The sequence below is a fragment of the Eptatretus burgeri genome, chromosome 8 (genome assembly GCF_056783735.1).
Source record: "Eptatretus burgeri isolate ZD-2024b chromosome 8, Ebu_testis_v1, whole genome shotgun sequence".
NCBI classification, from domain to species: Eukaryota; Metazoa; Chordata; class Myxini; order Myxiniformes; family Myxinidae; genus Eptatretus; species Eptatretus burgeri.
The window spans coordinates 70,120,496-70,133,325 of NC_140968.1; the positions used below are offsets into that span (position 1 = coordinate 70,120,496).

The 12,830-nt window shown below is 45.3% G+C and overlaps 1 protein-coding gene across 8 annotated transcripts in view; it reads right to left on the minus strand.

Annotated features, from left to right (window-relative positions):
* The window catches only part of PCIF1 (phosphorylated CTD interacting factor 1), a 113,372-nt gene that overhangs the window by 61,631 nt on the left and 38,911 nt on the right, over window positions 1-12,830 (minus strand). For 6 of the 8 annotated variants that reach the window (XR_015061028.1, XM_085892492.1, XM_085892490.1 and 3 more), the window contains 2 exons: window positions 11,956-12,054; window positions 2,814-2,938 (listed from right to left, as the gene is read on the minus strand). Coding sequence is in view for 7 of the 8 variants with exons in the window: in XM_085892490.1 (XP_085748616.1) it covers window positions 2,814-2,938; window positions 11,956-12,054 (224 nt within the window). In the remaining variant the exon portion in view is untranslated. The remainder of the gene's footprint in view (window positions 1-2,813; window positions 2,939-11,955; window positions 12,055-12,830) is intronic. The other 2 variants (XM_085892493.1, XM_085892488.1) reach the window with 1 other exon arrangement.

Sequence of the window (12,830 nt, forward strand, 5' to 3'; positions counted from 1 at the left end):
TTGGCAGGGCACACGTCTTGGTCGCCCATCGAGGTCAGCGGGTCGAGCTCTCGCTGTTCGTGGTGTGAGGGGAGGGCCCCGCCCTTTTGGGTCGGAGCTGGTTGGCCCGCATTCAACTAGATGGGACGGCGCCAGCCAGTGGCCTTGGACGTCCCATGCTGAGCCGATTAGAGAGCCGGTGGGAGGAGGTTCCTCTTTCGGAGTTCGTACCTCCAGGTGCACCTGTGTCTCGTTCGGGCCCCGTACCTCCGTTTGGGCCCGGGCCTCCCTTGAGACCAGAGGGCGAGGTCCCGGTGGCAGGGGCCGCGGCGATACAACATTGGTGTCCGTTCATTGCTTCCTGCAACTACGATAGACGGTTCGGGAGCAACGGGGAGCATGCCAGCTGTGACAGGCTCTCACGCTTGCGTTGCGCGGAGGGTCCACCTTCATCTGGATCAACCAACCGGGTTGATGTGTTGGCACTGGGCCAGGTCTAGGATGGGCCGGTCACCGCCAAGCAGGTCGCGGTGGAGTCGGCTCATGATACAGTGCATGTCCGTGTCGTTCAGGAGATTTCAACGGGGGATTGGAGCGAACCGGTCGCATCCGAGAAGTTCGCGGTTCGCGACCATCGGCGGTGTCCTCTTCGACGTTCAGATGAGGACCTGCACGCAAGTCGCCTCGACGTCGTTACAACCAAGAGGCTTGCACGCAGCGTGGTTCATTATTTGTTAATTGTTGTATGTTTGATTCTCGCAGCACGAGTGATTAAGCATGGCGTTATAAAAGCAAATGCCGGCGGTCCGCGGGTGAGCAAAATGTGTTTGATTGGGATCAATGCTTTTTTTGATGTGAAGAACTTGCGGTCGATCGTTGCAAATAAAGAGGTCTTCCAGATCTTGGTCTTCGATGACAGTCAGCAGTTCGCTGCAACCTCATGTGTTCACATTATACTGTGGGAACGCGCTGCACGTAGAGAAGTTTGCATCTGCGCCAACGATGTTTCAGCTGCTTTATGACGCTGCTGTGCATCCAGTCAACGCTGATAGTCTGTATGGACGTGCGTTGAAGTCTCGGCTGGATTTGCTGCGACCTCAGGGGTCGGTGGCAGGGGCGGTGTTGCGCCCGGTGCTGATGCGCGATTTTGGTGTGGGACGGCTGGTAATGGAGCCGGCTAATTGCCTGGTTTGGGTTGATAGCGGGGAGCCAGGGCAGGTTCGCTGTTCAGCGTCACCCCCACCCCTGGTTTCGCCAAGGTCAGACGTGCCAGGCGCCATGGAGCGCAAACCTCTGAACTCTCCAAGGTCAGCCGTGCTGGCGCCTGCGGGGCTTGCAGATTCGGGGTGCTTGCCTGAGGGAGACGAGCCAACTTGTCGACCGGGGGCATTTGATGGTGCCGGGGGAGGTTCGCCTGGGGGCGCTATCTGCCCAGGGCGGATCGAGAAACCTGGGGTTTTTGGATGATTTGTGTCTCTTCTTTTTCACGAGTTGCTTTTTGTGTCGCAGTGCCAATGATTTTTGCTAATTGTCATTTTATAATCATACTTTTAGGAGGGAGGAGTGTGGTGTATTGGCATAGAGCGTTGAGGGGGCGTGGAGGAGTTGTGATAATAGTCACGTGTCTGCAATGCATATAGCTGTTCGTGCCCGCTGGAGGCTCGTAGTAGTGTACATCCGGGGACGCAATAAACAGAGTTACGACAACCCTCACGACTCTCCGTGTCTCACTGCTCCCCGGACATTACAGTCATGAACAGCACAAAGGTAAAACTAACATGTCTTCCATCTATCTTGGATGTGTATAACAATTGCCTACAGTATTCAGTACATGAACATGCTGTACAGGTTTGTAGCCTAGGAGCAATAGGTTATACCATATAGCCTTGGTGCGTAGAAGGCTATACCATCCAGGTTTGTGTAAGTCCACTCTATGATGTTCGCACAATTACGACATCGTTTAATGAAGCATTTCTCAGAACGTATCCCCATCGTTAAGTGGCGCATGACTGTACATACAGGTACAAAACAAGACTACGGAACGGGGTTCAACCATCCGTAGTACCTGAACTGCACTTTCACCACAGTCTTAGAAGAGACACACTTGCCCCCTACTCTCCTGTGTTAACCATGCCAAAAGGCTTTTGTCCTCTACGGTCTAAGACTTTTAAAACAATGTTAACAGAAATTAGTAGCTTCATTTAATGAGGTAGAAATCGAAAGGTCAGACAGTTTTCTGCATACTCAGATATATTTTTCCATCAGTTATATTTATCCTTAATCTACACTTTGAAAACACAATTTTCATTCATTTTCACAGAGATTTACTTGTTCACAACTCTGCTTATTCCAAGCAACCACAGCTAACTACATTTTTGAATGTGACAGTGCACTCAGTCTTTGTAATCAAGACAAATATCCGATGTATTACAGAAAGTAGACTTTGCAAGCAATGGAAGTATGGACCTGAAGTTATATTCATAAGTTACTCGCATACAATTATTCAGAAGATATTTTCTCGTCTTAACGCCATCCAACCTGCAAAATTGGCATGAAACTCCCTGACATGTGAGGGGGACAGGGGTCTTCATGGGTGATGATAATCAATTGCAACAAACTTAACATTCATGTCTGCCATAACAAGTTTACGTGCAAATCAAGAAAAAAAATACGTTCAAAAGATCTACCAATGCATACAAATTGCTTGCAATCTCAGTATACAGGAATCACTTTCTACATTTAAATCTTTAAATATATAAACTTTATGAACTCCATTTTAAATCCTATAAAAGGTCAGTTGTCTAATACAACACAAGACGTCTGTATTGTCTTACAATCGAGTCATGTTGAACGGTGGTGGGCACCTCCCAGAGGGACTGGTTCGTGAAGCGGTTGAAATAATACGGTCGTTTCTCTCTCCTACTCCAGCACTTACACCACCCAGCTGCCAGAAGATCTTCTGTCAATAAATAAAATAAAAAGAAGAGTCAAACGGGACGAGTCAAAATCACGAGCAAATTATTCAGTTTTATATTAATTATTCTAATTTATTCAATTATTCTGTTCAAAACAATGTATTCAAAAAAGCAAATTATTCAATTATTCAGTTTTATTTTATTATTCAGCAAATTATTGAAGCACATTTTATATAAAGAGCAGTAATAGTGTTGTGGTAAATTCAGTAGGCTTCTCTGAGATTCTCCACATAAATTCCTTGCACAGCACAGACAGCAGTGTACATCTCCAGAACCTTCAACATTTACAGGATATAATGAATACTACAGTACAGTGGTGAGAAAAAGTTTGTGAACCCTTTAGAATTTTCTGTATTTCTCCAGAAATTTAACCTAAAATGTGATCAGATCATCATCTAGGTCCTAATAATAGATAATGAGAGCCTGATTAAACAAATGGCACAAAAAAAAATCTTCCTTTTCATTTATTTATTGAGCAAAATGATCCAAAATTCAATATATTTGTCAGAAAAAGTATGTGAACCTCAAGGTTAATCAGATCAATTAAGAGGGTCTCTTGCATTGGCTATCAGTGCTCATGAGTCCATCAGGAAAACACAAGACAAGAATGGTGTGCATGGGAGGATAGCATGGAGGAAACCACTGCTCTCCAAGAGAGAGAGAACATTGCCGCTTGTCTGAAGATTGCCAAATATTGATCCAGAAGGCTGTTGTAAGAATGGTCTGTGGACATTAGAGTTAAAAGTGGAACTTTTTGGCTTAAATGAGAAACATTATGTTTAGTGAAAACCAAACACTGCATTCCAACATAAGAACCTCATCCCAACAGGAAAGCATGGTGGTGGGAGGATCATGGTTTTGGGCTGCTTTGCTGCCTCAGGACTCAGATGGCTTGCCATAATTGATGGAACCATGAATTCTGGATTGTACCAGCAAATTATACAGGAGAATATCAGGGCATCCGTCCATGAGCTGAAACTTAACAAAAAGTGGGTTATGCAGCAAGGCAATGATCCTAAACACACAAGTAAATCTACAACAGAATGGCTGAAGAAGAGATTTTGCATTTGGGAATGGCCAGATCAAAGTCCAGAACTTAACCCAATTGAAATGTTGTGGCAGAACCTGAAGCGAGCAGTTCATGCAAGAAAGCCCACAAATATCAGAGTTGAAACCGTTCTTGAAGGAGGAATGGGACAAAATTCCACCAAGCCGATGTGCAGGACTGATCAAGAGTTAGGCCTTAGTTATTTTATAACTTGGTTTACAGATCCAGCGATGGTATATTTGCCAAAAATGAAACATAAATATAAAACACATTTTTAGCCTTTTATATTTATAAATTTTCCACTAAAGGTGCAAAAGTTTCAAAACCCGAAATGTAAACGTCGACATTTATTTTCAAAATATAATTTTGCGCGCCCGCACCAAAATGCCAAGTCACCTTTAACCAAACTGTGCAGTAAAGCTGCGCAGTAGTCTTCGGTCATGGTGTCTGAGCAGTGGCCAGCGTGGTTCAGATTGACTGTGGTTTCTGGGGCGAAAGTGATTGTTAAGAAGTATGTCAGCGGTATAAATTTGAGTGACTGTATTGGTGATTTTATCACGCAACATCTTGATGAATATTCTGGCCGAACTATTGCATCAATTCAGTGCAGCAGCAGGGATGATTCGCAGCCAACTCTCGATCGTGCTGATTTTGTTTCCGTCGAAAGTTGTACACTGCTGTTCGCATTGAAAGATTTCGGTGCCAAGTACGTCAAAGTTTCCCTGTGAGATTCTGATATTCAGCCTTCAACGGACCAGAAATCAGCGGCCGATATGTACAGCTTGCTTGGTTAGAGGGGAAAAACCCAGAAATGCGAAACCAGAGGGTCAATGGACAGAAAAAACGCAAGAAATAACTTCATGTACTGTGGCAATGCTATGTGTAGCAGCCTGGGTTCTGATGCCATTAAAGTATCCCCATGTGCTTGATGTGACAGTGAACTGTTGTTGAACACTTGAAAGATTGGACGACATGTACAATTTGATATTGAACTTTATTTTTTATTTTTCAAATTGATTTTTTGCCAATGGCTTTATATTGCAGCGGGATGTGTTATTCCTGGTCGTCTTAACTGTTTTCGGTACCATTACTGGTTTTTCTTAATGATGTGTTTTCATAGCCATTGTTTTTAATGAAAGACAAATTTTTATAAAACCTGTATGACATCTTGCTCTACAAGAATGATCTTTCAGTCTAAGACTTGGACAGTAATTTTCTCAGCATTGTTTCCATTTGTTTGATGATCCAACAGGTTTCTATAAGAAAAACATGCCAGACTATATTGTAAAAAAGTTTTAATCCTTCTTTATTGTTTTTCACATCAGATGATACAGTGAACATGGGCAACTGCATTTGAATGGTTTTCCATCTTCAATGTCTTCTTAGATCCTCCTGGTCTGGGATTTATATTTATCTCCCCCCACCTACCCTTGTCTTTTCCATGGAACATCCGAAAACAAATCATAAAAATTTGTAATTTCTAAAAATTGAAATTATATTTATATTTCAACCTACCGACCCTACATTTTAGCTGAAGAACTGTGTAAACCAAGTTATAAAATAACTAAGGCCTTACAGGAAATGTTTGGTTGAAGTTAGTGCTGCTCAAGGTGCCACCAGGTACTGAATGTAAAGGTTCACAGACTTTTTGGACAAAGGAATTGAATATTGGATCATTTTGCTCAATAAATATATGGAAAAAGTAGATTTCTTTTTGTGTGCTAATTGTTTAATCAGGTTCTCATTATCTATTATTAGGACTTGGATGAAGATCTGATAACATTTTAGGTCAAATTTTGCAGAAACAAAAAATTCTAAAGGGTTCACAAACTTTTCTCACCACTGTCTTCTTCTTTCGGCTGCTCCCGTTAGGGGTCGCCACAGCGGATCATCCGTATGATCCATAGTGATTTGGCACATGTTTTACGCCGGATGCCCTTCCTGACGCAACCCTGGTCACCTCTTTCAACACAGGGATATGGTACACCTATTTTAACCGGGGTATACACCGGCCCAGTATACTGGTACTCATTTCGCTGACCTCGGAAGGATGACAGGCTGAGTCAACCCCCTGGTGTATTAATTCAGTGGCCCAACGGGGCTTCAACTCAGGACCTTTTGGATCCCAAGCCGCTGCCCTAACCACTGCGCCAACAACAGGCTCTTTTTTTTTTTTCCTCACCACTGTATACGAACAATTTTTATTTGCCCTGGATTCTGATTTTTACCCCACTTGTGCGAAACGAAATGCAGAGATGAGCACAATTTGTTACCTTTGTATGCCTGTCTACAGATCGTAGTCTATGATCGACGAACTAAATTTCAACTGAAGGATACATTTTTAACACTGCAGAACACGAATCGGAAAATGAATCAGAACACAAACCTGCAGTTTAGCAGAACTTTGGCTCTGAATTTGGCAAATTGTACAGAATCTCACCTTGATATCGCACGCACAGAGTGGAGTATGGTAATTATTTTTAGTTTGTCTCGCATCCAAAACAGGAAACTTACTCATTTTAGGGACATCATAAAGGACATAAACAGGCTCAAATAAACTAATATGACGTGTTAAATAAGGTGGCGTAAAAAACCGGTACATCAAAGGCAGTAAACTTCTGAATGAATGTTTTTGGCTTTTTTCCACAGCCTTGAAAACCATAATTTATTTCAATTGAATTATATACTGCACTTAAATAATGTAGAACACAAATTGCCTTCTTGGCACTATTAAAGACCTCCATTTTAGGACTTGGACAAAATATTACACCATTTGACGTCATAGCAACCAATCAAATTTACCGATTGCTCTCTCAGCGTTGGGGAATATCGAGATGTAGACAAATAGGAGCTTGGAGGAAATGTAGATTGTGCTTGGAAATGCAAAGCAAGAGTTTAAAAGACCCTTCCCATGTCCCTTTTCTCAAGACTGCATTGGGTAAGGCTTTCTATGAACTCTCCAGTTATATTTTAACGGCTGTGGAAATTCGCATTACAACATAAAGGGCCCTCAGGTGAAATATCTCCATAGGTACATGTGTAGTTAGCCCAAACCCGTTGTATAGAGGGAATTTATGTGATCCATCCGGGATGCGACGCTTTGAGTTAGTCGTTTTTCTTTCTCTATCTTTTATTTCAAACAAACAGCATCTCAACAACCACGCCATCCCCACCACAGCGCCAACCACACTACAACCACGCCACCTCCACCATCTACGCTACCACATCTTCGCCACTCGCCATTCAACAGGCCCCGTGCGGTTACGATCTCCGCGGAGGAACAAACAAAAACCTACAACGATGCTCGGTGGGCTTTTCCCGCCTGTTTCTCCCGTTTGAGTTCTTCGCGCACGGTGTGGGGGAGGTGTGATCCGAGCCAGGGGTCAAAGGTGAGAAAAGGTGGGGGCCTCTTTTTGGGGGAATAATTCTCTGGCCCAGAGCCAAAAACTGACTCCCTCGGCCCCCGCACGGGGCGGGGTGGAGGGAGAGCATGAGGGAACGCCCCTTTTCGGGAACCTTCTCGAAGGAAGGTGGAGCCGAAAACGGGGCGGAGCGAAGGGCGGAGCCCCGCGCTACAAAAGGTGGACAGGACGGACCTTGGGTTGGTCTTTGGTGGGTCGAGTTGGTTCGAGAGTCTGGTTTTGAGGCTTCCGGTCCACTTGTCTTGTCGAGGGAAGAGGTCCTGCGCCCGCGGCTTGGCGAGCAGCCCTGTCACGAAGGCACGGACGGGAGACGCGGTAGTGCCAGTTGTAAGGTGGACCTGCGCGTCCGGACGGGGAGTGCCGGAGATGGTTCGGCGGCCACGAGAGAGGTCGGGGCCAGGCGCGACCACGCTGACGGTCGTGGGAGAGGGACTCACCAGCCACAAAAAGGGAAGTCGCGACTTCCTTTCTTTTTCCTTTGCTTTTGTGTAAATGTGTGTTGGCGCCGTCCGTCAAGTAGAACTGTTTAAGTGTTGCCGTGTGTACGTGTATTCGGTTTCAACTCTTTCTTTGCTTTTTATGTGCATTTTTCTTTTGCTGTGGATACGTGTGTGTGTGTGTGTGTGTGTGTGTGTGTGTGTGTGTGTGTGTGTGTGTGTGTGTGTGTTGTGTGTTGTGTGTTGTGTGTTGTGTGTTGTGTGTTGTGTGTTGTGTGTGTGTGTGTGTGTGTAAATAAACGTGCTTGTGTGAACTTGTTCCCCGTTTCGCTGCGCCTTTTCCTTCGTTTGAATTTCCATCTTGCATCACGTAAGGGGTTCGTAGTGGGTTTTGAGAACCCGGATAATTAATCGGAACCGTCAAGGCCGACGATAACACCGCCCGGTTATCATTGTAGCACGGAACGGACTGCTTAAGTGGTTCGTGTCCGGACTCGGCCTGTGGCGTGGTACGATCGCCCAGTCGACCATTCGCGCAGGTACTGAGGTAGATTGAATTTGGCGAGCAACCCTATCCTGCGCGGGTGGGCAATTGGCACGATCGTGGTGAGGTTAACCCCCACCTGTGACTAGCTCCCGGCGTTGTTCCGAGAGTGTCACAACTGAATTGTCCGTTCCGGTGGGCGAGGCGGCCGCCATTCGAGTCGAGCAGCCAATCGCACGCCGGCGGGTGCGAATTCGCAACAATATATTAGACACTTAAAAACACTATTTCCAAATACAGTAATAATTGATCAATCTGATTTCTGTTTGTCATTCAGAAAAGTATAAAACGCCCACAAACATAACTCGTACATTTTTCTACTACATTTATTATAAACAAAGGGCTGGCAGGATAGCCTAGGCCGTAGGCCATCGAGGCATGTGTTTTGAGCCTCGATGAGCCTTAAACAGCACCTTTGAGCTGTTTAGCCTGGGTTCAAATGTTGACCCAACTCTAAACAGTCACCCTAGTGTTTCGCAAGTAGGAAAATGCATCATTGTGCCTGCTATAAAGTATGGTATGGGAGCATGCGCTGAAGCAGTGCATTGCTGCGTCCACTTTCCACTAGTAATCCCCGAGGCAGATGCCTGGCCCATCCCAATCTCCTTGAAATACCGATAAACCTGCTTCAACCACGAGGCACATGGTCAGCCTGTTGGTCTCCTCCACTCACGAGGCTCCCTCGCTGAGAGAATCTGGTGAGCAGGATCAGCGTCAGGAAAATGAGCAACATGTCCATACAGCCGCAGCTGACGCTCACGGACGATACAGGAAACAAATCTCATCTGAGTCTCTCTTAGCAAACACCCGTTTGACAAAAACTCTGCCCAGCGATAGCCAAGGATTCTCTGTCTCAGATCCTTAATCAGTCCAAATCTCACATCCATAGGGCAAATTTGGAGACACCAAGGACTTGGACTCAGACTTTCATATTCCCGCATAGGTACCGACAGTGCCACACCCCATGGTCCAGTGAATGCATGACTCTCCATGGCCCGACCCAGACGTCTATCGACCTTTGGCTCACAACATGCAGACACAAATATCACTGCCAAGGCAAGTGAATCTCTGTGACCTCAACATCCTTGCCACAAACAAGAACAGACAAGATAGCAGCATTCAAGATGTCATTGAAAGCTTGGATTATATTTTTGACCTAGGAAACATGCAATCCCAGCAGCTCCGACTTCTCATTCAGTGCCTGGAGGACCCCCATTATGATATCCAGCATCTCTGCAGAGATGACTGCATAATCTGTAAAATAAACGTCAGCCATCTTGACATTCCCAAATGATGCACCACAGCTTGATCTCTCTGACATCCACCCCAGAATCCAATCCATACAAGTGCTGAAAAGTGTGGAGGCCAGTACATACCCCTGACAACCTCCAGTAACAACTGGAAATAAGTCAGAGATGGAACCACCACACCTGACAGCACTCTCAGTAGCAGAGTATAGTTCAGAAATCAGATTGATCAGTTTTGGTGGCACCCCACAAAGACCAAGAATGCGCCGGACGGCATCCCAATTCACTGAATCAAATGCATTCGGTGCGTTCGGTGAGGACGAGAAGAGAGCAAGCAGACGGTCAATCGTTGACCTCTTTGGTGTAAAGCCAGACTGCTCTGGGTGCTGGTGCTCAATCAGATGGTGGTGAACCCTATCAATAATTATCCAAGTGAACACCTTGCCTGGCAATGAGAGCAGCGTCACCACTCAGTATAGTTGCTGCAGTCCTGACGATCACCCTTCCCTTTCCAGAGTGGGACAACAAGACCCTCTTACAGTCAGTTGGGATGATGCCTGCAATGACACGAGTACAGCACTTCCACCGGCCTTGAGAAGTTCAGCCGGGATGCTGCAGACCCCAGGAGCTTTACCTCCTTTTAATTGGTTCACCACAGCCTGTGTTTCCACAAACAAAGGTGGTTCGTAGTTGGAGGGTCAGCAATGGGGATAGTAACACCTCCAACATCCAATTCAACATCTGGTGGTCAGCCTCGTAGAGCCGCCCAAAGTAACCGGCCCAGTAGGCCTTTACTTCAAACTCCTTGTGAAGAATTCGCCACTCTCCGCTCGAACTGCAGTACACCAAGGGACAGGCTTGGACGAACGCAATGCACAAATTCCTCTGGAAGCAGGATGAGAATCACTTGACCACAGGTGATCAGGTGATGCACTACCCCTTCACGGATTCCTCGCACATAGGCCTCCTTGTTCGCCCTCAGTGAATGTACAGTTTTTACATCTCAGCTCCCTGAATAGCTCAGCTCTGCCATTAAGACTGGCCCTGCAATTCTGGTTAATAGCATCCAGTGTCCCTTGGGAGAAAAGGTTTTTCTTTGCCTGATAGTGGGTTTCAAGACGACCACAGGCAACATCAAGGATGGTAGTCTTGAAGGCACTCCACAATTCTTCAGGATTCCCCGAAACACCCAGACCCCCCCAAATCCCCCACTCAGCCTGTTTGCAAACTCCTCAGATATTGGAGTCAGCTTATTGGACACAGCTACATTAACTCCATTGGCATGGTAACCATCACAGTGACCAGACCAATAGTAGGTGGAACAACCCACCATGATCTGTGAACCACAGAGTGCTGCAATACTGATGTTCAAACACTGAAGCTCAGATGATACAGATGTGTGATCATCCTTCTTGGAGTGAGGACATTCCAGGCACCACCCGAAGGGACCGCCATCTGGTGGACACCTCAGCATCACCTCGACACACGCTATCACAACCCAACCCAGGAAGGTTACCCCGTGCTTTTCCTCTCAAAGAATGGTGCGTCCGAAGGCTTTGCCCCAATTCTGTCATCTGGTAAGCTGCCCTACGAAGAGCAAATGCACAGTAGGTAGTCCCACGGAGAGGGTTTTTAGTTTTATTTGCGTGCTTTGTGTGTTTTGAGGAATGAAGGGTTTTACGACGGCCGGAGTGCAAAACCTGTCACCAACCTCCTAGAAAGAGGTAACCCAACTGCAGAAAGACATCCGCAGACACAGTTGGGCACCAGATATGGACGGCTGTTGGTTCACAAGGAGCACATCCACCCTTTGAAAGGTTTTGTTTTTAATCCTGCTGGGCATTCATATACATACACCCTACTCAACAGGAAGCCGAGTGGGAGAAATGGTTTAGTCACTGACATAACTGCTATCGGGTGCACGTTAAGCCAGACAACCCATTTGCTGGCACTGTTTGTCAGTGGACCTTAAAGTATTGCATGGTGTGCTTCGCCAAGAGTCGGCGAGTTATCGCAGGCACCCAGAAGAAATAACAAATTCTTGCGAGATGAAGGTCGGGCCTGGCCTGGCAAGCCGGTTCATGCAAAAACCGTTCCCCGGTCGATGTCACAAGAAGGTTGGAAAAATTGGGTTTTTTAAGAAGTAGCTATAAATAGCCAAACCAAATATGAAACATAACGGTGCTTTTAATACTGTTGATGCACGAAATCATGACAGCCATCATGGCTATACGTACTCAGTAAAAGGCTCTCAAAGTTTTATTGACAACCAAAAATGCGCTCAAAGGCGAGGTCGTACTCACCCGGGAGGTCTTGCGTGAGCGTTGGCGATGTAGCAGAAGGCTGCGTGGAGGTGGATGCAACGGCCTGCCCAGGAGCGTGGTTTGTTGACATGGATATTACTACAATCAAAAGAAAAGGTGTGAGAATTAGAGCCAAAAATATCTATATAAAACTTTAAATGTAACATTCTTTATAAAGCTGTTTTTAAAGACTGGAGAAAAGGGAAATAGGAGGGGGCAGGGTTAGGAGGGATGGGAGGGGAGGGTCGAGATGAGGTTTGAGGTAGATGTTTTAAAAGGCTGGGGTAATCGTGCAAGTAAACATTGAAAATCAGAAAAAAAATTAAACCCGACAATATATCATTTTATTCATTAATTTAACAGAAACAACTATGTTTTAAGAACAGGGTACATGACTCGCATATGTCATACAAACCAAATAAAACCTCAATTCAAACATTGGGGTTCACAAATACAAGGCTTGTTCAACTCGGACCTAGATTTTTGTTCATGAAAGGCAGAGCACAATGTACATAGATTAATAAATTGAGGGAATTTGTCTTTATTAGGTAGCCAAAATAGGTGACCCTTATTGTCAGTAATTTTGTTTGTTTGGATGTTTGTTATCTTGCCAAAACGAAGTTTTTGCAAGATATGTTGGTCAGCTTGTGTGTTTTTTTTTTTGTTTGTTTGCTTGTCTGTAATCATGTATAAAAAATTCTGCAGAGTTATCATTGGAAATTTTTGTAACTTCGTATATCAGAGGCCTATAGAGGTCCCTTTCAGCACATAAAAATTTTGAAGGTCAAGGTCAAAGGTCAAGGTCACTGTCGCAAATCAGGGGAGTCGACGAAACCCTTATTTTTTGAGTAATTTTGATTGGATCGTCTTCAAAC